Raw genomic sequence first — 27,640 nt, 5'->3', positions numbered from 1 at the left:
TACGGGAGAGAGACAGGCTTTTTGTCATTAGTGCAAAATGAAGCACTTCTATGCATTCGATAGGCATATCAAGTAGATAACAATGAGTTGCAGTGGCCTCTTACCTATCGGTAGCACCTCACAGTTCCAATTACTGAGTATTGTTTCAATACATCACAGCCACAGTTGAGGTAGATAGCTTATTATTACCCTTCCTCTTCCCTCCCCATTCCCTCCTTATATATATTTCCTGTTGTCATGTAGCTAGAAGTAAATGTCATTATTGTGCCTCGACTACATCCTACACTTTCCGACTCAATCATTTGATTCAGGGGAAACACACAGACCAAGGAATAACCTATGCAGTGTTTTCAGGTACTATTTTCTTTCTGCGGCATTTGTAGTGTGTGGAACAAGAGTGCTCCTGAAGCACCATATTTAAGTACTACTGTAGTGCATCTTACCTTTAACAGTCAAAGTGGTGTTCAGTCTTAATGGTCCAGGCAATGACCTGTGATGCACAATACAAGTGTATACATTTTTATTGTCTTCAATAGATGGTTGCAGTCTTAAATGACTTATCACATTATATGTTCCGTCGTGGTTCTTCTCGGGATATGCAGTGCAGGTATCTTTTGAGATGACACCATATTTGCTCGTCCACCAACTTATCTCGAAAGCTTGTGGATAAAATCCTTCCATCAGACAAGAGACAGACTTTTCTGTTCCAATTTCTACTTCAACCTCTTTGGATGACAGGCTTGTTACTGGTTGTGCTGTGTGAAAAAAAATCTGACGTTATACCTCAAACTATGTTATTGTCACACCTATGAAAACAATTATCATGGCATTTCTTAATTGAGTTTTTTGTCAGTAATAGTTATTGGATAAATACCGTAACATCTGTGAAAATGCTCTCATTAGTAAGCCGAGTACATCTAAAATTCTGTCATTCACCACTTATATAGAAAATTAAAGGGTTTGTACACACTCAGCTTCATTTTAACAACATATGTTTACCAGAGTTATGTAACTTGATTTACAAAGGTTAATTCCACTGTAAACAATCAAAATTGCGCCCCCTGATACTATTCAATAATTTCTTCCTCCCCAAGCTCAGATAAAAAATAATTACTCCACTGATGTAACATGGGTTACTTCTGCCCAACATTAAAAACATTCAGAGTTCGACCACATGCATATAATGTCTTTCTTTAATATTTCGATGAAAAAAAGTTCTGCGTAGTGTTCTGAGGCCCAGATTTACAAAACCGTCAGGCAATTCAGCGCAATAGCCAAAAAAGACTGCACTGCGTGACAGTGAGGGAGAAGGAGGGTGCCATTTTACAGAGTTATGGCTGTCTCCTCCCCTCTCCTTAACGCTGGTGCAGAATTTTGCTGCCGAGTGCCAAGTACACACCTTTGCTCCATAGTGCAAGGGTGTGTGCATGAGTCTAGCATAGGTTTTGTACAGAAAGGTTTTGTACAACCAGTAAAAAATACTATGATTAGACACACGTAAATACTTTTCCTACTTCACATGCATTCTGCACTGTGCAGCACACATAAAAAACTCAGAAAAAAAAGGGGAAATGATTTACATACATTTTGCGCTAGGTTAGCAACACAAAAGTGACGCCAACCAGCCCAAAATGTTTATTTCCTAATTTACTATCCAGTTCAAAACTTGTTTTGTGCCTGAAAGTACCCTGAAAGTACCACAAAGCGCAAAGCACTGTTTCGAGTTACTTAACACCATGGGGACGTTAGATGGGTGATATATGGGCGTTCCCATGTAACCACCTATGTCTTTTAACAAAAACCCTATCTACAAACAATAGTAGTCAGGGTTTTGCACCATTTGAAAGCAGGCGTTAAAAAAATAAATGTTTTATTTCTCCTTTTATTAATCGAGTTGCCATGCTTGGATCATACATACAAAGTAGGAATCATTTTAAAGGTTGTCTAATCATAGTATTTTGTACTGGAAGGGTACCTTTCAGTACAAAACCTGTGCTAGACTCACACACACACCTTTGCACTATGGCGCAAAGGTGTGTGTGGCGTACAGCAGCTAAAATCAGCAGTGGAGCTAGAGAGAGTGGAGTAGCGAGCCATATTAGTGTAAATATGACACTCTCCTGCTCTCTCCTTCTCACGTAGAGCAGCATTTTCTGCCCCTACATTGCGCTGCTTGACTATTTGGTATATCTGGGACTAAAACATTTCCCATTTTAACACCTCTTTTCAAATGGTGTTAACTTTTGATGCTAAACCCTGTCCACTATTGTTTGTAGTTAGAGTTTTGCATCAAAAGGCATAGTTGGTTGCATGGAAGTTGCATATAAGGCCCCCTTGTCGCTAAGTTCACAATGCAGTGCTTAGCGCAGCTCTGTGTTACTTTTAATGTGCTTTCCAGCTCAAAACAAGTTCTGTACTGGAAAGAAAATTAGGACACAAATTGTGATAATTAGCTCAACGTTTGTGACGGTAATCCAGTGCAAAATGTTTGTGCATCTATCCCTTAATGTTTTAGGCCTAATCTAAGCAAACAGGGGCATGAACTAGTGTGAACATATCTTAGATTGTTGATTTTGGATGGCTGTATAGCAATATTAGATGTTATTAACGTTTTCCTAAAAAATATTTTATGTTTATTGCCTGATAAAAAATAGTGTATAGGAATATTTTGACCCCCAGGGGCGATGCATTGAAAATCCTGATACGCCGGTAGAAGGAGCAGGCACTGCGTCGATCCAGTAGGTGACGTGTTGAATTTTCCATCGCAAGGCAGGTGCTGCGTCGCATTTTGCATCAGGAAGTCGGTGCTGCATAGTTCCGGTCACGTTCCTGCATTTTCCCCACCTCGATTCCAGCTTTTGGTCCATTTCTGCAGACTTTGCGGCAATTTTCAACGCACAAGGATTTTCTTAGAGGTGAAGTCTTTGTTGGCACTGAGACTTCAGAAACAGGAGGCAAGCTCAATCCAAGCCCTTACTGAGCACTTCAGTAGGAAGGCAGAGTCCTTCCAGCAGAGTCAAAGGTCAGCAGGGCAGCAGGGCAGCAGGGCAACAAGCAGGGCAGCAGATAAAGCAATACAGATGAGTCCTTTGGGCAGCAAGGCAGTTCCTCAGACAGAGTGCAGGTGTAAGTCCAGAAATGCCTGATTTGGTGGGCTCAGAAACCAAAAAAATGCCTTTGAAGTGGGTGAAACTTCAAAGAGTGGTGAAGTGCACAAGTTCCCCTTTCAGCCCAGTTCTGTCTGCCAGGATCCAAGTGATGTGTTCTCAGTCCTTTGTGTGAGGGCAGGTCATTGACCTTTGAAATATAAGTGTGAGCCCCTCCACCCTTTCTGCCCAGGAAGACCCATTCAGTAAGCAGATGAATGCAGATGTGACTGCATGTCCTGTGTCTGGGTGGAGTGCACAAGGGGCAGCTGCCAACCAGCACAGACGTGAACTGGAGACAGGCTGTAAGGCACAGATGGTAGTAAGTGCTGAGAAATGCCTACTTTCTTAAAGTTGCATTTCTAAAACAGTAATATTAACTCCAACTTTACCAGTAAGCAGGATTTTCTGTTACCATTCTGGCAATACCAAACAAGACATAGCTACTCCTTCCAGATCAGAATCTACCACTTAAGAGTATATGAGGGCAGTTCTAATGTTAGTCTATGAAAGGAGCAGGCCTCAGAGTAGTGGAAAACAAATTTATGGGTTTTTCACTACCAGGACATGTAAAACACATAAGTACATGTTGTGCCTTTTACCTACATAGTACCCTGCCCTATGGGTTACCTAGGGCCTATTTTAGGAGTGACATATGTAGAAAAAGGGACGCTGAAGGCTTGGCAAGTAGTTTTAAATGCCAAGTCGAAGTGGCAGTGAAACTGCACACAAAGGCCTTACAATGGCAAGCCTGAGACATGGTTAAGGGGCTACCTATGTGGGTGGCACAATCAGTGCTGCAAGCCGACTAGTAGCATTTAATTTACAGGCACTGGGCACATGTAATGCACTTTAGTAGGGGCTTACAGGTAAATTAAATATGCCAATTTGGTAGGAACCAATGTTACCATGTTTAGGGGAGAGAGCTTATGCACTTTTGCACTGGATAGCAGTGGTAAAGTGCACAGAGTCCTAAAATCAGGAAAGACAGTGTCAGAAAATGGAGGGAGGCAGGCAAAATGTTGGGAGATGACCACCCTAAGGCTGTCAGGTCTAACACTACTGTTATGTTTATACCCACTGATGAAGTAACTTTCTGCACAGAGGGTGTTGGCAAACAATTTGTTCCCAGCTTAGGGAAACCCCAAATTTGGTTCTTCATAATTGTATTGCCTAACAATAAAGTAAATGCATAACTGGACTTTAATGCATATTTTTGTCCTTTCTGCCACATAATTCCAGTGGCCCTGAATATAACTAAAGGACTAGTAGGCCTACTGGAATATTTTTTTAAACAAGGCCCTTAAAACACAAACTACTCCCAGGTGCACAACATATTTACTTGGCAGTTGGTACAGGCAACATTACCAGCTAAATAAACCCAAGAATGCATGCTTACTGGATCACTGTCCATTTACTGCAGTCTGGGGAATCGAACAAAACGCCCATGATTTTTCACACGATTGAGGAGAGCCATCTCACATGATAATAATGATCCTCAGTCTATCTTGAACTGAAAAATTAATTATAAAATATTGACCATTGTACAGCAAAATCAACCGTAAGCTCTCCTCGAGGTTAGTTGTATAAATACACGCCCACACAGCTTAAGTTTTACAGACTCAAACGTGTGTAGTTCATCTAGTCAGGTTTCTGCTTTGTATTTGCAGCTCGTATCACATTGTAAAAATAAAACTAGAAGTGCCAGAATGCAAAGCAGAAACATAAACTAAATGAGCAAATCGCGCATCGAACTAGGGAGCTGGACAACTCGACTAATACTATTCCGAGGGCTGGTTTCCAGCTTATATCAAGTTATAAAAATAAAACTACAAGTCCCAGAATGCAGAGTAGAAACATAAACTAAATGAGCAAATCACATTTTGAACTAGGGAGCTGGACACCTCTACGAATGCTACTCTAATGGCTGGCTTCCAACTTTATGATAATACAGTTGGAATGCCCTCTTGAATAGTAGTGTATCACAGTAAAAACATGGCAAAGCCAGGATTTCAGCACCTTACCTGACTGTTTTAATCAAGGACTGCAGCTACAGCTAATGAGCTGGGGCTGGCTGTCTGCACAGGGTTTGGAAGCGGCAGCAGTGCACAAATTCCAAGGGTATTATTAAGGAGTTCAGTAGTTGTAATATTGCGCTCAAATAAATAACTAATTATTCTTGGAGGCCCAAAAAAAACAAACATCTTCAAAGCAGAAAATAGCTTTAAAGCACTATGCAGTAACATGGCTGCTGCATATAAATATGAAAGCACTAAATACTGAGGCAATGTAATTTTAAAGCTATATCGGGTTAATGTACCTGCTGCAAAGAGCGTATACTAGGCAAATTACAAAATGCATATAATGTGACAATGTCAAAATAACGCTGGCAATTTATGTTCTTTCTGGAGAGAAAACGTACTTTTGTCTAGTGGAAGCTTGGACTCATAATAAGGTAGCGCAGAGGGTTAATATTTAAGCTGCAAAGAAAGAGAACTAGGCAATTCGCAAAGTGCATATAATGTAAAAATGTAAAATAACTCTTGTAATTAATGTTGTTTCTGGAGAGAGAGCGTAGTTTTAATGTAGTTTTAGCTAGTGCAAACTTGGACTCATTATAATGCAGCGCAGAGGGTTAATGTTCTTTCTGGAGAGAGAACATGCTTTTGTCTAGTTGAAGCTTGGACTCATTACATGGTAGCATAGAGGGTTAATATGCCTGCTGCAAAGAACATGTACTAGGCAGATCACAGAGTGCCTACAACGTAAACATTTCTAAATAACTCTGGTGATTAATGTTCTTTTTGGAGAAATAACATATTGTTATCTAGTGGAAGCTTGGATTCATCATAAGATAGCACAGAGGGTTAATGTGCCTGCTGTAAAGGATGTGTACTAGGCAGATTACAAAGTGCATATGATGTAAAAATGACAAAAAATGACAAAATAACTCTGGTGATTCATGTTCTTTCTGGAGAGAGAATGTACTTTTGTTTAGTGGAAGCTTGGACTCATAATAAGGTAGCCCAGAAGGTTAATGTGCCTGCTGCAAATAACTTGTAGTAGGCATATCACAAAGTGCATATCATCTAAAAATGTCCAAATACCTCTGACGATTAATGTTTTTTTCTGGAGAGAGAACTTACTTTTGTCTAATGGAAGCTTGGACTCATAATAAGGTAGTGTAGAGGGTTATTGTGCCTGTTGCAAAGAATGTGTATTAGGCAGATCACAAAGTGCATATAATGTAAAAATTTCAAAATACCTATGACGATTAAACTTCTTTGTGGAGAGAGAACATACCTTTGTTTAGTGGAAGCTTGGAGTCATTATGAGTAGTGCAGAGGGTTATTAAACCTGCTGCAAAGAGTGTGTGCTAGGCAAATCACCAAGTGCACATAATGTAAAAATGTCAAAATAACTCTGGCGATCAATGTTCTTTCTGAAGAGAGAATGTACTTTTGTCTAGTGGAAGCTTGGAGTCATTATAAGGTAGTGAAGAGGGTTAATATGCCTGCTGCAAAGAGCATGTACTAGGCAGATCACAAGTGCATATTATGTAAAAATGTCAAAATAACTGGTGATTAACGTTCTTTCTGGAGCAAGAATAGCTTTGTATTTCCGCCTCAGGGTCAATCTCGACTATGAAGTCATCTGAGGTCTCTGTTATGTGTTCTGGTGACCCTACACTCTCTACCTCCTGCTTTTGACTCCACAGAGACCTAATTTCCCACACTGGGCACACTGACACCCACCTACAGCTTGCCCAGGCATGACAGGCGACAGTGCTCTCAACACACCTCAGGACCGGGAAAGATAATGCTTTCCTATGTGCCTGGAAGTGCTAATAAAAAACAAATACATCAATATTTACCATGCATTATCCGAGAAGTTAATCCGGTAACCTACAGATCACGCGAATAAAAGCCAAAAGCAAAAATGAAATGTTTTATTAGGTAACAGTGTAAACAATGTCAGCAGATCTCCAATACCGCCAATGGAGTTTGCACTGTGAGCACCATGGCAGCCACAGAGTGCAGACAAAAGAAAAAGAGTAGTTCTCCCATGCTGAAGTATATCAGCAAACATGCAATAATCCATGTAACAGGGTCAGTCTGCATGGCGGTAACAAAACCTCCCCAAGGCGGGACAAACGTAAAAAATTTACCAATGACATCAAGTGATTTTTGAAAGACAAGCCCACAAACAAATGAAAGTGATGGGCATGAGGTGGGCATGGTTAAAAGCCCACATTATTTATGACAGGTCAAAAAGCGCTTGCGTGCTTGACATAAACTGGAGAAAAAGCAGCCTTGTATTCAACAGTATCCCTGTCACTTCAACACCATAACTTCAATCTCCAGTTTTCTTAAATTTTGCTCTGCTTCTATGAAGTGTCTAAAAGTCCACTGTCATGGCCCAGGCTACATGTGCGAGATGCTCCTTCCCGGCCGCTGACTTTATCCATATGGTCTGGTTTTGCCCTGCTCTGGCATCCTTCTGAAGCAGGATAGAGCAGGAGATTTCAGAGGTACCTGGATGCCACATTGGCTTGGGTGCCCACAAGGCCATACTTACTCTTCTGGAGGAGGCCGGGACACTGAGATCTGAAAGTACTTTCACAGGAGTGGACTCCCTGGTAGCCAAGCGAAACATTGCCTGTAGGTGGAGATGACCATATCCCTCCTCACTGGCACAGTGGAGGAGGGGAGAGGATTGGTGTGTGAGCCAGGAGAAACCCATTCATGAAGTGCAGCAATGCCAAAAAGCATGAGAAGGTGTGAGGTAGGTGGTGGGCATACCATGGACTACGAATGTGATGATGTCGCTATTTATTAATGTGAATACTACGTACTATGGTCTGATGTGAACAACGATGCTGTTTTTTTAATGTTGGTGGATGCTGCCACAAACTTTTTTAAATGACCAAGTTTTAAATTTAACAAGGTCCACGGTCAGATCCCATTTTGGGGCCACAAGGCAGACATAGTCTATGTTGCCCCAACCGTGAGGGTTCAGGTTGTTTGCCACTGGTGTCCTGTGGTCGAACCTACTATGGCTCTGCAATCTAATCCAAATACAACCCTTTCCACACTTGACCCACAAGGTAGGGAGGATGAGCATATATAGAAGTAGTATGGAAGAAATGAGCTCTGAACTCTACAATCAACCAACAAACAAAATAACCTGTTGTCCCACACAGAGCTTGTCTTTTTGAAAAAAGAAAGTACTTCTACCCACACAGCTATACTAAATGCTACACAGTCCAATGTGCTAATACAGGATGATGCCCAATCACAATTCCCCTATGGGTGCTACACCCCCATTTGTCTCTTCATGCTTTCTCCCACTCAGCCATCCACCTGATAATAGTCCCCTGACACGTTTTGAAAGAAGCATGATTTAGGCACAGTTGCAGATTACTTTCCCAGATTACGTACCCCCACACATTCAAAGGTGTAATCAGTTCACTTTTTTTCTTACACCCATTGTTGTAAGGGGCAGAAAATAGTCTTAAATCCTCAGACTCACTTCAGCGCATCTCAGCAGCAGAGTGCTGACTACAGATGGATGCCCACGGTCTTGTGTGCTGTCCTTCCAGCGGTCACAGGGTAGGTTGAGCACATGCTATTTCTTTCAATGCTGCATCAAGGGCCTGGTGTTGCCATATTGGCATCTTTACCATGCATGCGCACCAGCCCGAAAGCGGGCTGTGACTAACAAGGTACCTGCAATCTAACTCTGGCAGATGCAATGATGCATGCAATCTTTTGCATTTTTTGTCAGCAACTGTAGCGAGACCAGCAGCCACACTGTAGCACAAGTTGCTCCTGGATTAGCTTTGTCAGGCAGTCCAATTCCTGCGGGTGCTACGCAGTCTAGGAACACATTAGACTTCTTCTCTGAAGTCACTCTTCCTGCAAGGTCAGACAGAGTCCTTCCCCTTCTCAGAAGGCAGACTTCTAGACACTTATGCAGGTCCTCAGTTTCTGCAGCTCAATGGCAAGCTTCGGGGGATGTTCCCTTACAACTGGGAGACTGACTGTCAGGCAGGAACTAACTCTGTTCACACAACAGCACTTTGAATACTCTTTATCAGTTACAAGTTGATCATGACCAAGGAAAGGAGTGCTCCACAAAGTGTGTTGGTGTGGTTCCCACTTTTATATACATTTTGAAGACAACGGATGAGGGTTCACTGCCTCACACTATGTGAACCGGTCTGGGGAGGTTCTCTTTCAAGTGTCTATCTTGGACTACGCAAAGTGTCTAGAGAGCAAAGTAGAGTGTCTCAGCAGTTAGCACTGTTGCTGCATACAAGCTGGAGTACCCACAACATGGGGCAAAATAAAGTATGAGGGATCTGCACCTGGCTGTCATTAGGCTTTCTAAAGAAGTAGTCAGAGACAAATAAAAGGGCAGTCCTGACCCTGAAACTTCAAATATTGAACAACAGAAACAGGAGTCCCATCTGTAATCCCTACCATCCACTAACTATTAGTTCTCAGAAAAAACTAATCAGCACCCCATTGCTAAAAAAGTCTTCACGGACTTTCCAATGGTAGCACAGTCTGCATCCTCCTCACTTCATTGTTTGGAACTCCACACAGGAATGTGGGTAAAACACTTGCAGTGTCTGGGGAAGCTCCATCTTGTTCCATGCTAAATCACTGGCATCCATAATGGATCCCACTAGCTTCAGTATTCGGACACATACACACAGAGCCTTACAGCCCACGTATGCTGTACGTGCACTCACAAGATATCAGCGCAAGTGTAGGAGGCTGGCTTAGTTTACGGTGTACACCTATGGTGTGACACCCTATACTAAGTACAGGCAACCCTTAGTGATAGTGTTTTGGTGCCTAGATAACCAAAGCTCTCTAGGGGTAGCGGTGGAGAGCAGCTCAGGCTTATCAAGGAGGAGTGTAAAGCACTTACAATACCACAGTAGTCAGTCAGTGACTGTCACACAAGAACGAACCACACCAAGTGTTAGAAAAATGAAGCATTCTTTTTTATAAGAATACTACTATATTCACATTGGTATATCTCCACTTAAAATATATACTTAGCAACAAGCAGGAAAAACATTGAAATACATGGGGCTCTATGGCGGGGGCCAACCATATACTTAGAAAGTGGTATGAGACTCGAGGTGCCTAACCAAGGTAATTGTGTTAGAATCTCAAGGGCTGGGGGAGTAAGGATTTTACCAGAGGTAAGTATTGGAAATCCCACTGATGCCCAGGGGCAGAGTTGTTATCATGTCGGGTGTCCCGCAGGCTAACACAGGACTGTCACGGTTGGAATTTTCAGGATTCAGGACCCTTCCCAGAGGACCCCAACAAAACCAGTTGGCACAACAAAGGTTGGATAGTGCCCCCACCAGTGGATACCCAGAATATTGGAGTAGCTACACCAGGGAGCCCAGGTGCATAAGGGTGAAGTGATGTTGGAAACCCTTGTTGGAGTCAATGGAAGCCTCGGTTGTCTAGCTGATGTCACGACCCGGGGACAAGGTCGGTGAAACCCAAAGGTGGATTCTGGATATGAAGGACCTGAAAAAGTACAGTACCATGTCCAGACCACTCGAAGATGTCCAAGCTGTGCAGGTAGGTAATGCCCATCCTACTAGAGGTGAAGTTCCTGAAGGTCGGAGGTGAAGTCCAGCTGCAGAGTCCAGGGGATGCAGAAAGATCCTCGGAGTTACCCACGAGCTGTCCCAAGTCGGTCACTGGATTTCAGGAGGGTCAGTGGTCAGCAGGACCACCAACAAGCATTGGCAAATGCAAAAGTTGTTGCACGGAAGATTGCATGTTTTTGGGAACCTGCAAGGTCCAAATGACTCGACCCTTGGAGGGGAGTCAGGGCTGGCCCTCAGTAGTATGGAAAGCCAGCAGGAATTATTGGAGCCCCCGCCCCCATGAGTGACACCGCTGGCAGCAGGCACAGGAAGTTGCAGGGAGGCCTCAGCAGCAAACAAAACAGGAGCCCCACGCTGCAGGAGCTGCAGAGTGGATGCTGAGCTTGGAGTTGAAGAGTGCTGGAGGCTGGGGCTTCTTTCAGCTTGAAGGACTTTTTGGAGGAAGAGCCAACAAGCCTTGGCAAGAACAACAGTCACAGAGCACAGAGGTTCATTTTAGTGGCTGCAGCAAGGGCCCACTGTCTCCCAAGTTGATCAGAAGACAAGTAGGACCCCAGAACCACAACCTTACGATGACTGTGGGACAGCAGGATCCATCATCCAGTCGTTGTCGTCTTGAGGTGCCTGCGGATGCAGGGGAGTGACTCCTTCATTCCAAGGGAGATTCCTTCTGGCTTCTTGGATGCAAACAGAGTCCTTATGACCCTAGAGGATTCACAGCCACGGATGTTGCAGAAATCTTGCAGGAGATGGAGGAACAATGTTGCAGCAGGAGCCCTTCTAACTGGATAGAGTCTTGCTTCAGTCCCTAAGGCAGACCAGTAGCGGGTCCAGAGACCAGGAGCAGGAGAGTCTTGCACAAGGTTCCTTTGTAGAGTGTTGCTCGATGAATCTGAGGACCCAGCCTCCGGGAAGCCCTTAAGTAACTCTAAAAGGGGGTTGTTCACTATCTGCAGTAACCCACCTATCAGAGAGAGTAAGGGACATCATTTTCCAGCCTAAAGAGTCATATGCTCCCAGGGGCCTCCTCACATCTTGTTTCCAAGATGACAGAATCAACGGGCCATCTGGCAGAGCTCTCTGCACCTCCATAAGGGAGGTGGTCACTCCCCTGTCCTTTGTATGGCTTCACACCAGAACAGGAATCGATTCCTGCACTGATACAAACCGGTTTATGCAAGGAGGGCACCAAATATGCCCTTCAAAGCAGTCTGGTGTAGCTCAGAGGCCATCCCACCACAGCCCAGAGACACCCATTTCAAAGGGAGAGGTGGTCACACTTCGTCCCTACAGGAAATCCTTTGTTCTGCCTTCCCCTGCTTGAGTTAGGCTCATCAGCAGGAGGGCAGAACAGTGTCTAGGGTCAGCAGCAGCGCAGGTTGGCCTGCAGACCCTGAAAGGCTGTACAGACAGAGCTGGGGGATCCTCTAAGGAACCCCAAAAGTACATTGTATCAGGCAGCTAACACTGGAATCGATGTAGTTGCATGATTCCAACATGTTTGATACCAAATATGCCTAGGTTCGGAGAAGCCATTATGCAGTTGGACCACTTGTGTTGACTAGTGTTCACTACATACCTTATGAAGGCTTCCCTGCACTTACAAAGCACAGGGGATGTATTCTGTGGTGTGTAGGGGCACTCTGCTGATGCAGGGGTACCCTCACACTTAAAAACATGCACCCTGCCCTTGGGCAAAAGGGCCTACCAGAGGGGTGGCTTACAGTGGCCAAGTGCAGTGACCGCGATATAAGGCAAACCATATATCTAAAGTGAAAGGTGCATGCATCACTTAACGCAGGCTGCAATGGCAGGCCTGCAGGCAAAGTTTGCATGGTCTCCCAAGGGTGGCTTAATACATGCTGCAGTCCATGGGAGACACCTGGTGTACCAATGCCCTAGGTACCTAAGTACCATATACTAGGGACTTACATGGGGGCACCAGTATGCCAAATGTGGAGTGTAAAAGTTTACCAACAACCTAATTTAGAAAGAAAGTACAGACAGTGGGGACCTGATTTTCAGGATCCCAGTGTACTACTGACTAAACCAGTGGTTCCCAACCTTTTGACTTTTTTGGACCCCCACTTTATCATTACTGGAACCTGGGGCCCCACTGAATCATTATTGGAATCCGGTGACTCCCCACTGAGTCATTACTGAAAGCTGGGGACCTAATCTGTTAATATTGTTTAATTTTCTAAGCAGTTGCAGACCCACTGACGAGGCTTTGCAGACCCCCAGGGGTCCCCGGACCACAGGTTGGGAATCGTAGTTCTAAACCATGAGTACTCACAAACATTTTCCCAGAGGCTACAAAGTATGATCTGTGGTGGGCTTGAGTGCCGCACTGATGCCAGCACGGTAGGAGTGGGGCTCTGTTGGGGGGGGGGGATTAGGTGGTCTAGGGGAAGTGAGTCATGGTGTGGTCAGTGAGTCATTGATTTTTTTGTGTGTTGCATTGCTTACTGTGCTCCTAATTAAGCCCCTAGTCTCTAATAAATCATATATTTTACAATACTGTGTTATACTGTCTCCGAATAGCTATCCCTCTACTGCACCTTGGGGTAATCCTTCTTTGCTTGCTATTGCTACCTTGAGAGACTCAAGTGTTAAAAAAAAGAAGTAAGTGGATTACTGCATGCAAATGAAATTGAATTGAATGTAAAATCAGAACACCAGTATAAACCCCAGGTTCAACCTAGACTAAATTTTGTGCTCCTAGGCAATTGTGTAATTTTGACTTGTCCCCTTTTTCTTCATTATGACATATAAAAGCACCATAAAACATACACAAGTACAGGATATACACTCTACAACACCGTCTTTTGTGTCTGATTTAATAAACTATAATGTTATATTAGTGTAATAACAATCCAGGCCACCTGGAGGGTTCCATGTGACAACCAACTTACCTTTTAGTTCACTATTGGCATTGTTGTTGGAGTGGGAGGAGGCCTCAATGAATATACATTCTTTTGTGAAAACTGTCAGTTTTAAAAAATACTTCTGAATTCACTGATATAATCTGATGTAGTAAGGTAAAACGTGGCTGCATGTTAAAGAAATTCACTTTAAAATACTGAAGAACATTCCTCATATGTTTGCATGTTTGTTTCAAAACTTCTTTTAAAATAAATATGTTTCTAAAGTTAACTGGTGTAGGAAAACCTATTTGCTTCTTTTCTTTCGGTTAATGTATATATAAATAAACGCCCCTTTATTTCATAACTTTCTGAATTTTGGTCCTGTCTCAAGTAAACAGCAGTCATGGAGCTGGGGGCATATGTTAAGGTCAGGAGGGCCGCATGCAGCCCCCGGCCGTACTTTGAGTATCACTGTTCTAAATACACTGACACCATGCAAAAGGTGGGGGTAAATATGTAAGAAAGATGCTACTTTCTACAGAAAGATTCTGGGTTTTCTGGTCAACTATTTAAGATCACAAAACAAAGTATGTTGCCACCACCACCACCATATGTGCTAAATCCAAAACACAGGTAGTAGTTCACTGCCTGCTATGAGGGAGGGCATGCTTGGGGCACCCCTCCTGCACACAACAGGTTCTGGACTTCGATGCCAGGTGCTCATGCAGTCGGGGATCAGGGCAGGACGGCATATGTGCCCCTCACTATTCCCGCACCTGTAGTTACAGTTATGTATTTATAAATATAAGGCCTTTCTTTTGAATGTGTGACCCAAAAATTGCTTGAGTGCACTGACTACATAAAAGCCATACACAGTCGCCTTGCCAATAATGACGAGCAAAACTGCAATAATACAGCCTTTTACTTGTTCCAACAGACTGTGGTACTGCAGGCTTGTGGTGCTCACTGTTACTATGTGTACTGAAAGTGAGCTATACCAGACCAGTAAGACAATCGGTTCTCACTGCCCCAAGACTAAACAATCGAATTCTGCAGTATTAAAGGCTAATAAACAGGTCATACATAACTATAATCCTTGGTCACTTAACCATCATGTTAATAGGATATTAACTAGCATTACATGCACTGAAAGATATCCTACATGCTGCAGCACACCTCATCAAAGATCTTAGGAAGTATCAGCACATCAATTCAACCCTGATGGAATTACATTGGCTCCACCTCTATGCCCACACTAGCCCACCTGCAATTCTACCAAAACCAGCTCCTCCCAATAAATATCAGAAAAATGAACTGCCTCTGGTGGACAAACTGGAAACAAAATACTGCCAAAAAGAGAAATCCTAAAGACAACCCTTCTCCCTCTATACTTTCAGGATCTGGACCTACATGTTCTTCAACATCAGAACTACCTCAACCTTTCTAGATTTCTGAAGTGAGCTGAAGATCCTCAGCTTCTGAGATCATTACATAGCCATGTCATGGGACTGACCACTTACAAACATCCTGCTTCATTGTACAGCATCTTGAATCACAGCTCAGGGCTCCTGCCTTTCTTCAGTGCTCTGATGCTCTCAATCTAGTTTATTGCTGTACATATACCTATACATATATGTTAAGTAACATTTTGTTTAGCGTTTAGGTAGACAGCAATCATATGTATGCATTAAATCAATTAAAAAACATTGAAACAAGTCACCCTATAATAAAAACCAATAAAAAAATTAAAATTTTTACAAAATTCTACCATTAGACATTGAGACGTTCGCCGCAAGGGCCTAGAGCGTTGGAGCCCTCAATAAAAATGGTATCACTTTTAGCACCACAGCCGTATCACTTTTAGCACCACAGCCGTGTAACTCCGAGTCTAATCAGGTTATATAGGTCTTTAATGTTATAGGTGTATGGAAGGATACAAATGAACTGTGCCTATTATATTTTGAAAGCATGTTATACAGATGATGAAGTTCAAACCATTAAAAGCTCTTTTCCGGATGGCATAAGCGACGGAGTTTACAATTACAACCTCTCCATTTTCCTAATCATTCCCAATTATTAATTTTATTTCATTAATTTTTAAAAGTACCAATCTCATAAAAGGACCGGGCCGGAGGGAAAATATTTTTGTGACCATATAGTGAGGTATCAATATTCTCCTTCATCCTTCAATTCCTCTTCTAGACCCTCGGAAATAAGATGAGGAGGGCTGAATCAGGCCAGTCAATAACTCTAGCGAGGTGCCTGAAACTGGAGATATAAGTATGGAGGTCCATGGAACCTTGGCTGAGTGCCAATATATACTCTTGAGCAGAGAACTCGAGGTCTTAGCTATCAAGCATTTCCTAAAATTCCTTGAAGAAGACAGGAAATTTTTCCGAGAATGGGCTGGCATTTGAAACTAAAGGCATACCCCAATGCAAGGCATTGGCTGTGTTATTGCTGACAATAAACCCCACACATGGGGCTTAGTGTACATGTCCAAAAATGCTTTTAATTTACAGGGATTGCTGTTGAGGTTTAATTTAGCCAAGTTAGCCAGAGCTGGATCCATAGAAGCTTGTTGTATTAAAGAAAGGGGCGACAGTAATGATGTATTTTCAGTGGTCAGACTCTGGACCCAAAGAGTCAGGTTGTTTACAGCAGTTATTAATTCCTGGACTTCTTCCATGTCTTGATTGCATAGGCGCTGCAAGCTGTCAAGAACTGTTTTTTACCACAGGGTGTTGTAGTCAAGGAGGAAGGACACAGAACACAACCCTAACAAAGATGGCAAGTCCCTGTGGGAATGTGCCACTGCCACCAAGGTGGAGGAGGTGATTAAGACCAGACAATTCTGAGGCTTGTGGGCCATACTTTTTCATCCATCTGGGGGTCATCCCGTCACTATCAAGGTCCTGGGAAGGATGACACTGTGACTCCTATGCTGCCCAGGGGTGGCTGGTGTTAATGGACATTAGGGACATCACACTACTACTCTGGAGGGGGAAAGAAGAATTATTTTAAAAAAGACCGAGCAGATAGAAAGAAATTGCACTTGCTGCTCGATCAGAAACCAGTTTGAATCTCAGTTCTTTTTGGGGGTGGGAGGGGCTGGGGAGTGACCTGAGTCTACTTTCTATGGAATGCACATGTCATGGTGTTGCGGTCTTTCTCGCCTGGAAGCATAAGCTTGGCCAGTGGTGACAATTGTGGGCGTGGTGGGTTTTGCTTTTCAGGTGAATGTATTCATATGTGGCATTATTTTTAAAGGCCCAGGGCTGCATTGGAACACTTCCATTGAAGTAATAGTTGGTGGAGGAGCTGGCTCCTGGACACGCTAAAGGAGTGGCTGTTTCAATCGCCTGTGCCTCCTTCATTGCCGCACAGTAACTGGTGTTGTTTCTTCACCCTCTGAATTGTGATAGTTGGGCTGGGGGATGGGGAGGAGTCCAGTATAGCTTTCCTCAAAGCAAAATACCTGGAAGATTAGAGGTGTCATGTTTTTTACTTTTTTCAACCAGTGCAGATTCAACAGGGGAACAGAAGCATCACTTGATTTTGGAGGCCGTTTTAAGTGGTGTGTTCGAGCCCAGTCTTCTATCTGACTCAGACTTTCATCTGTGTGTCTGTGCTGATTTTATTTGGGGGGTGGGCTGACTTCTGCTGTCACCAAGATAATACGATGGAATCCTGGCCATGAGGATCAACCAGCAGCCCGAGTCGGTAAGCAAGTAGACTGCTAGCTAAGCTGTCCTTGCTCCTCTCCGCCAGGACAGGCCTGCTGCCTCTTACTAGCCTGAGCCAGCACTGCAGCCACGGAAGATGACAGACTCCGACTGAGAGCCCAGCAGGTCAGGGACTCCACTCGACACACACCTGACCCCAGCTTCAATGGGAAATCGAATTTGCAGTGTGAGTGGTGAGTCCTAGTTGACACAATACCAGTCCTATATCTGACTTAGATTTTGCTAATTTTTTTTTTTTTTTTTTTTTTTTTACTGGGCAGGCGCCTTTAGCTTATCCCATCAAAGAGACACAGTAGAGAAAATGTGTGTATTGTATTTTAGGTACGTGGAAAACCCATCGAGCAGGGCTTACCCTGCCTGCCCAGTCTGCAATAGGAAACAAGTCTTCTACTTTGAATCGATCCAACTGCTCCAGTTCGGGCTGACCCTGCTACTCTCTTCCAGGGTGCAGTGATTATTACCAACCTGCACCAGCAGCCAACACGAGGAGCAGGCCCTCTGAGTCCAACAGAGGCATCCAGTGCAGAAACACCACACACCCTACTTTCATGGTCGGGATGTAGTCTAGGATTGGCCTCTATTCTCCACGTTGGTGTTGAGGTGCTCAGATAAGCACTGCTGCTATTTGCTGACTAGTTGATACGTTTTTCTACCCAGGGCTGGAGGTTTGAAGTGCTCTTGTGTCCTTGAGCAAAGCCGTGTTGTGTTAAACTGGCAAAAAATAAAAAAGGGATTCTGCCTGCCACCTATATTCTAATCTTATACTCCATTACTTAAGAAGAAAGCAATATAATATCCTTTGATGTCAGAAACAGATACCCCTCTAAAGCTGCCTGCTGTTCAATAAGAAACAAGAAAACCTGTGATCAATCCAAGCTGCCTATCTTGCAACTTTTGTGATTCTAGGCAAATGTATTATTTCAACTTCTTTTCCTTCATTGTCAGATATCAGAGCACCTTCAAATCCGTGTGTTCAAGAGGTGTGCTATACAAAACTCATATGCTTGATGTGATAGAACATAACGTTGCTTTATCTAATCTAGGTCACATGTAGGGTCCACATAACTGAATTGCCTATTAGTACACTAATAGTGTTATCATCAGGACAGGCGAGGGAACGTTTCTAAATTCATGTTAAAAAACTGTCACTTTAAATAAATGCTTCTCTATGCAGTAATATAATCTGATGTACTAATGTGAAACTGTAGTGTGTTAAATACTAAAGTACTGAATATGTGAGTTTCTACATTACTTTCAGTCAGTGCTTAGTTTGTGCTTGTTGCTTCCGGTGCTGAGCATCGGCACTTATTTTTCAGGGCTGGCGCTTATACTTCTCCCTCAAGCATTTACTGCGAGCAAAAGACGCATATGGTAAAGACGGGAGAAGACAAAAACGAACAAGCATTTACAATGCAACGGGTCTCGCGTTTGCTCATGTTAGAGCTGATCGCGTTGTAAACTCCTAACCCGACTTTTCACCTATCGGGCAAAAGTGCATTTATGTACATAACCCGAAAAAGTGAAATTAACTATGTAAAGTGCTCGACTTCTGCCAAGCGAGATCGCGCTCGTAAATTAGAGAAAAAGAAGTCCACGAGCCCGATGGAAAACAGCGAGCCTCGCATGTTTTCTGTATTTGGTCGCTGCGCTCGAGGAGGGCTAGCTACCGGAAAAGGCATGACCTATGCGTGCCTCTGACTAATGAAAGCAAGCAGATTTTATTAGACAAGCCCACGAACCAATAAAAAACACTGACGTGAAGTTGTCAGGGCTCCGAGCCCTTTTCTTAATACTAAAGCGTCTCGCTGCGATACGCATGCGCGAGCGCATGCAACGCAGGCTCGACCCTAAAAAGCGTCACAATGTGAGAAAGCAGAAAGCTACAAGAGTGAGCTGAAGGGGCAGGGAGGGACTTTAAATGGATTAAGGGGGCCCGCGATGGCATCAGTATTACGCTGCCTCAGTATTCCGTGTTCGCTCATGTAAATGCTGCAGGCGCGAGTTTAAGAGGAGGGCTTTGAGCACCGGCACCTTTTTATTTACAAATTAAGCACTGCTTTCAGTGGGAAAGTGTATAAACTTCCTGGTCGCTAATGATTAACCAGGAAGCTCTCAGAGCCTGCGTGTATCCAGAACACTGTATGTTTTGGGCATTTCTGGGTTTTTCAGTTTGCTTAGGTTAAGAAAATCGCTTAATCCTTGGCTGCTAAACCCGTAATTCTATTCCCTTTAGCCTTTCTGCACCGAATCCCATTTTTGAGGGGAGAACCACCACCGGGACACCAATTCTTCAGGTCACGCTCACTTGCCATGTTCGCTTGCATGTCATACCGTGGTCTCAAATTTCCACCACACTTCTTTTAAAATCCACCAGCCGTTCTGCCAGGGGCTCAGTCCATGCTTGACATGACCACCTGTTTTTAAACGCGTTCGTGCCCCGCCCACCCCGTCGTCTATTCCTCGATGTGAGAGATATCGGACGAGATAATGTCATTGCCCCCATTTAGTCCACACTGCAACAAATATTCAGTAACTGGCCAAAAGGTGTCACCTCTCATGCTCCGAGTTGTCACCTTGGCTCGGGTTTCTTCATACTAGTGTAGGCCTTTTGGGATGGGTAGGTAGAATATGTGGGATGATAGTACTACAAGCTGAGATAAGTACCCTGCCAGCTATTGCAAGGGATGGTAACTAGTGGCATAGGTAGTACTCCCCATTTCAGGCACAGCTTGGTTCATCTTATTCTGCACAGTCTCTTTGTTATGTTTCTATGATTCTGTGTATGCTTATTTGTGTACATGATTGTACTCGCTTTCACAGACATGTTGTAGTACCCTAATAAAATACGTTTTTTTTTTTAAAAGAGCTGGTCTTTCTGGTTCATAGATGTGGCCTTCTATCTCCAGAGACTGTACCAGACACTAGCTTTATAAATGGAAGTCTAGCAATACCTGAGAAAATAAAGGCAGCAGTGATGAAAAACAGACTGGAGACAAGAAAAGAACCTTCTAGGTGGTCTGGCCAAACAGCATGGTGAAGAGCAGGAAAGGAGTAGGCACTGGAGCATTGAGGCAGCTGCACCCCAAAGGAATGCACCAATATCATCGTTGATTGAGAAAGGAATGCGGCGTGACCTGGTACTGAACCGTCCGGCGGCACCTGCACGGTCCAGCTGCAAAAATTAGGAGGGGGCCTAGGTTCCTCTACTGCCTGTAGACTGGGGTGCTCCAATCAACCATTCCACTTGGGGACCGCTGCATGGCCCCCTGGCATTTTCCTGCCCTCTGGGCTCACCCACCTCAGCTTCTCACTTTTGACCTCTTGTGAGACCCTGTGGGGAAATGGACTTTGCCTGCCTCGTAGAACCCAGTCAGAGGTGTGGGACCTAGCACTGGCGTGGGACTGGGATTGGGTGACCTCTTCTGCAGCCTCAGATCCTAACTTGTTGCGGAGGCAAAATTCCTGAGGCACACAAGAACACACCAACCTGTGCTTTCCTGTTCCCCCTCTTCCCTTGGACATAGCTGCCATACTCGATTGGCCACACACCTGACACCTGCAGAGTCGAGTAGACAATGGTGGCTGAGAATGCTCATGCCTCCCCGACTCAATCTTGGATTTTCTCCATGAGGGAAGGTGAGTCTCTAACCTGGGCTGTTGGCTGCAGATGGTGGCAGTGTCATCTTCCAGCACAGTGGCACAGGTAATGTTCCTACTCATGAGGGAACCACTATCCAGCAACCTTTACAGTCCCGGAGTCTTGGTTACACACCCCATTGGCATTGTGGGGAAACAGTGTTCTGGCAAACCCCTTCCTTTTATTCGGAGTTCCTGCTGCATCCCATGAACACATGGGCAATTCCTCCTGGCGAACACACCACATGCCAGTGCCCCACTCCTCCGCCCCGGGGGGGAGGAACTATCACCTCCACTGTGAAACTTGATCAAATACTTCACACCATCACAAATACCACATCAGCATTAGAGAACAAAGTAAATGTGTTGGTCAGGCCATAGATATAGTTTATTGCATGAAGACTAATGCAAGCAGTAATAAAAGGTGAACGAGAACGAAACCTACAAGAACTGCACCCTCAGACTACTGGTCTCCACCTGCAAACTGCAGAACTAACTGCCCAGAATCGGTATCTAAAAGGAAGAGCAGATGATGCAGAGGGGCACTCTTGCTGCAATAATATCTGTTTAATACACTTGCCCGAAAAAGAGGTGCAAAATTCAACCACAGTCATTGAAGAGTGGCTCTCATAACAAGCAGCGTCTCATTTCTTCACTGTGGAGTGTGCCCACGAGTACCGAATCTGCCAAAGACCCTGAACCTTTGTGACAGCAACATATTACTGCAAGCTTCCAGACAAGCAGATCATCTTTCCAGTAGAGGGGGCCATATGATTTTTCCAGACTGTACTCTGACTCCCCTGAACAATGCTCAAAGGCGTGGGACAGCAAAGCGCAAGCGCCAAGCTCAAGATCTATACTAACAAGCATTCCTATTTTTTCACTACTCCAGAGAAGGCATGGGACTGGATAGAACAACTTGAGCAGTCACTTCGGTCGTTGCAGAAGTCTCCTCATTCTTGACACAGAACTTGAAAAGGTTGGGCCTTCTGGTACTGACCTCCTCCTTGGGGATCCAACTCAGGCTCCCACCCCAGCACTTTCCCAGGAAACAAGATCTTCAGTGCTATATATTGCTTCACAACTTTGAGACCCCAAAGGGTCCATCAATTCAGGAAACTCTGATGTTGCCTCTATATCTGATATAGACTCGATTATTTCTCATCTGATCACGTCTTCGATGCCCCTTGCAGTTAGTCCTCAGACAGTCGACAAACTGATTTGATCGAAGTATCCATAATTACATAAACTCATACATTGTCACACAGCGGGCTCCTGGAAGGAATAAGGCAGATGCTGGGGGTCATTGACACTTTGGCCTACAATGATATTCCTCCCACGGTGAAATCAGCATGAACAACAGTTCATCTAATTAATATTAAGTGGTGTCCGGGGGATTGGACCTATTACCACTAATCACCTAATTGTTTCACACTTCTAAGGACTACTCTGATATTAATGTATTTTGGATTACTGTACCACAGCATGGCCATAGCAGACCCATCTATTCTTGTGATCTGTACTTAACTCTGCCACCCCTCATCACCTCTCCATTTGAGACATGGATGCTTCAGAAGAGAGATCTTCATGATCAGTTCTGAAACCACACAGTTTGGGACGCTAGTTGTCCTGGGTTGGGGAGTTCTGGATTTTAAGACAACTTGTCTTAACACGCTACAAACACTTACATACATATACCGACTGTGGGTGATTTCCAACCTATGCGCCATGGCTGTCCACCCATGATCATACCTCACATTATGTCTAAAATAATTCTGTTATCCTGGAATATCTGTGGTATGAACTCCGCAAGAAGGCAACACATCATTTATACTTACTTGAAACTCAGGGGCTCCCACATTACATTCCTGCATGGGAAAGTGGCCTAAAATACAGAAGAGATGAAGAGGCTCACACTACTGCATCGATCACTCCAACTATGCTTAGGGTACTAAGATATGGGTCAGACATTCAAGCCCTGATTTATACTTTTTGACGCTAAACTGCACTAAAGCAGTCTAATGTCAAAAAGTATACCACCGGCTAGCACCATTCCAAGACGCCGGCCGGGCATCATATTTATGGAATGGCACAATCTGGCGCAAGGTGGGGGTGGCAGTATGGGAGTAGTGAGTTTAGCGTTAAAAAATGACGTTAGGCTGGTTAGGGTAAAAAAAGATGACTCTAACCAGCCTAGCACCATTTCTTGACGCCAAACCTACCATACCACATGACTCCTGTCTTATAAAAGACGGGAGTCATGCACACCACCCCAGTGGCCAGCACAGGAGGCAAGGGCCCGCTGGGCATCATCAGTGCACACAGTGCCATGTATGGGGGCCCATTTCAGGGGCCTCAATGGCACTTTAAAAATACATTCTAAAATACTACCCTCTACTTACTTATACTTACCTGGGCTGGGGTCCCCCATCCTCTGCTGTCCCTCTGGTGTGGGTGGTGATGTCCCTGGGTCCTGGGGAGGGCACCTGTAGGCTTATTCCATGGTGGAAATAGGCCCACAGGTCTCTAACGCCTGCCCTGACCCAGGCATTAAACAATGGCGCCAAGTAAGCTTAGCGCCATTATTTAGGTCCGCCTCCCTCCCGTGCACCATTTTTGCATAGGAGGATAAATAAGGTGCTAGGGCCTTTGAGTCATTGTTTTCCCAGGAAAGCCTACCTTGCAACTCATTGGCGCAATGTAGTTTTCAACAGGCAAAAAATGACTTTAACTTCAATATTTTGGAGCTAAGCATGTCTAGCGCCAAAATATAAATATAGAGTTAAGTTTGCGCTGAATTAGCGTCCAAAAAATTCACACTAATTCTGCGCAAACAGAGTATAAATATTCTCCCCCAGTTCCTTTTATCTCCAAATAGGTAGCATTAGACGAAGATGAGCCTTTTGTATTTGTAGAGGGTCCACTAGATGCCTCACTTTTCTTTCTCAGCAGTATACATGCTTGAAATGTCGGACAACCCCAATTTTGGACAAAACTCCCCAAGAATATCTCTTCTGTTGGGCGCACCTTCCTTGGATGATACATGGGGACTTTAATTGTGACCTGGACATACACCTAGATAGGTCCTACCTTCCATTCCCACATACCCACACAGTGCACAGTGCTAAATGCTGAGTAAATGCCTTTCACATTGATCCTTTGTTAATAGATGTAGGGCTCTCTATCCAGATACTAGGGAATATTCTTATTGTTCTGCCCCAAATGACCTATATGTCTGCTTGGACTGTATGCTTTGCCCACCCTCCCTACAATCCAAAGGTTTGAATGTAGAATATCTAGAAAATACCATTTTGGAGCATAATCCTCTGCTACTGACACTCTAGTTGGGCAAAAATGGTTCCTCCTGTCCTAAACTGGAAATTGTAGCCCTCCACACTGGAGGATCCTACTTCTGAAGAGCAGATCAGCAGTGATATCATTGACTAGTCTATTGATCAATGTGTTCCATTCCACTAATTTGAATGAGAGAGAGCTGCAGTTAAAACTGCCATCCACTGTCTGAGCAGTGATTGGGGCTCGACATCCTCTAGTGCATCATCTTTACAAAAGTGACCTTTGCTTTGCATACAGATACCAAAGTATTAGTACAAATTGTCCTTGACCAGGGAACACCAAGCACAACTAGTCAAATCGCTCCATTGTTTAGACTTTAAAGCTCATCTAGCAGAAACGCACTTTGAATGGGACAAATCGAGCAGACTACTTGGTTAATAAAACAAGACATAACAAATATACCCATATTTGTCATCCATACCACCAAGAGCACTACAGCCCACGCACAAGTAGACATCCACACTGTTTTCACAACCCAATATGGTGCTTTATATGGGCCTGGAGGTTACGCCACATTACCAAATATCCAAGGTCCTGGAGAGTCTGGTCTTTCTCAACATACCTGCTGAACAGATAGATGCACTGGACAGCCCCATCATGGATAAAGAGGTTCATAAGTAGGTTTGCAACTTTGCAACATGTAAATCTCCTGGCTTAGATAAGCACCCCAATGAGTTTTATAAAACTTACATAGACCTACTAGCACCATGCCAAGGTGAATTATATAATGTTTTACTACAATCAGTGGCTCTGACTCCCTCTTTGAGGGACACCCTGTTAGTTTATCTGCCTAAACCATGCCATGACCCCTTGATGTAGGCTCCTATAGACTTTTGGGAATTCCTAATAGTGACTAAAAGACAAATGCCACTCATGCCAGTGCTGGTTCACCCTGACCAAAATTGGTTTATTCCAGTGAGATCCATGTCCCTAAACATTAGACATCTACAGAACCTATTGTAAAGGGGAGCACAGCAAGGAAATATGCTTATTTTGGACTGTGGGAAGGCATTTGACATGCTAGATTAGAACTACATCTCTTCGGTGCTCTGCCACATAGGATTTGGGAGTCAAGATGAGACAATTGATAAAATTGCTATATACTCAGCTGATGACCCAAGTCAGAACTGGCTAGCTCATATCTGAAGCTTTACCCACACAATGGGTTACTTGGCAACCTTTCACATTTGCTGTTCACCTTTGTGATGGAGCCCCTATATATCTTCAATTCTAGGGCCAGGAGTGGGGCATTGCCCTTGGTAACAAAACACATGTAACATCACTGTAGATGACCCAATAATCTACATTACAGACATTTGTGACGGGGTTTCTACCACAGAACACAAACTTAAAACCTTCAGAAAGGTTTCCAGCCTGGGCATGAATTAGTCCAAAATATGTATCTTCCCACTGTGTCTCAACTGCCCAAGACAAGACTTATTGATACAGGATTGTCAGATCAAATGGGAAGCTACTACCTTTAAATTCTTCAAACATTGGCATGGTTAAACGGACTCTGTTGAGAGCAACCTCCTCAATTAAAGTGCAGATTTCCTTCTGGAAGGCCATACCATTTACAGTTTCTGGACACGTGAACATTACAAAAATTGTGATGCTACCAAGATTGAAACATTTTATCAAGTAGATGTATCTTCCGTACACTGGACAAGATGATGGATGATTTAATTTGAAGTAGCCTCCGCCATAGAGTGGTGCTATCCAAACTGCGACTCCTGGTTGAAGCCTGGAGATCCAAGTCCACTGCATTTTAACACTACTATTCGGAAGCACAACTTCAGTGGCCTTCCTGATGGATTGCTTATATGCTCCTACAAGAGGTAAAATATTCACCAGGGAAACTTAGATTTATTCTGCGGAGCACTACTCCCTAATGCCACCATCCTAGATTCTTTACTAGCCTTTTTCATATAGCACACAGCTAGTATCACAGGGCTTTACCCATTTCCTCCGAAACTCCAGGTTCTGCTTGTGGTATTCAACTCCACAGTATCCTGCTTCAGGCAGAGCATCACCCTCGCCGAGACTTGGCATGTTTTGGGCATGTATCGGAAGATTATTTCAGGGACAGTACTTAATCCATTCAACCGGATGGTTGAGCAATAAGGCCTCCCAGCATGCCAATTCTTGATATGTAAATGATTTTTGGTGGCTTTTGAGAACATCTGGGGCATAACACAAGAACCCTTGATCCGCTCTCTCAAACAAACACTATTCACATTAGGAGCAGGTAAACAACTAGCTTCTTCTCTAGTTGAAGCCATTTCAGACTGTTTCCCATCCCCTCCCTGAACACCTGAAAGCCAAATGGGAAGCTGATGAGATGCATATTTACACAAAAGGAATGGGATACAATTCTTTCTCATCCCCACAAGGTATAGCATAATGCCAGATTCCTATTTATTCAATGTAATGTCCTCCCTAGGGTTTATCTGACCTCTGCACACCTGGGGAAAACTTATGATACCATAAACTCCACATGTGCTCACTGCCAGACTAAGGAAGTAGACACTAAACAGATGTTTTGGGATTGTCCGGCCACTTACATTTTCTGGCATGAAATTACTAAAATACTTACACTTGTCACATGCCGTTGTGACTTGCAGAACCTGGAATTTTGTAGTTGGATCCCTATAATGCCCCAAAGCTGGGAAAGTTAATACTCGGTTCCTGGACCTTGCTTTCCTCCTTGCAGGACATACACTCATTATAGACTGGAAGGCCCCATCTCTTCTAGGAGTTACTTATTGGAATACCACTGTGATAGTGTGGGTTGGACTGGAAATAATCGTCTTGGGGAGAGAGGAAGCCAAAGGGCTTCGGAAATGACCCACAGAAGAACAATTTACATTTAGGGAACACCTAAAATGTGGCTCAAATGTTAAACTGCCCTAGGTGTTATCGTATTTACTTGATTTGTGTACATTACACAGCTCATCAAAGTCCCCACACCTGCGAGCAGATAGACATATTAGTGCAAGAGCTCTTTACAGGTGTTCCCTCTCTCGGGTTACATTATTGCAGTTCTGTTACCTCTCTGACAATCTTGTACTTCTAGTACTTTGTTATTTTACACATCTGGGTATACCGTACTTTCGGATTTCAGACCAGGCTTCAAGTTTATTTGATTATTTCTGTTCCTCTGTTTAACGTGACATCAAATCATTATTCTTAAAATTGCTGATCTTCCTCATTTAATATTATGTAAATCAGAGACAGAATAAC

The 27,640-nt window shown here is 43.9% G+C and overlaps 1 protein-coding gene across 1 annotated transcript in view; it reads right to left on the bottom strand.

The window, feature by feature from the left end:
• LOC138284669 (uncharacterized) overlaps positions 1-27,640 on the bottom strand; it is a 538,877-nt gene that overhangs the window by 406,044 nt on the left and 105,193 nt on the right. Inside the window, exon 3 of the mRNA XM_069223737.1 lies at positions 444-755. Coding sequence (XP_069079838.1) covers positions 444-755 — 312 coding nt within the window. The remainder of the gene's footprint in view (positions 1-443; positions 756-27,640) is intronic.

Source organism: Pleurodeles waltl, chromosome 3_1 (assembly GCF_031143425.1).
Source record: "Pleurodeles waltl isolate 20211129_DDA chromosome 3_1, aPleWal1.hap1.20221129, whole genome shotgun sequence".
Classification (NCBI taxonomy): Eukaryota; Metazoa; Chordata; class Amphibia; order Caudata; family Salamandridae; genus Pleurodeles; species Pleurodeles waltl.
This window is presented reverse-complemented; position numbering and strand designations above follow the sequence as displayed.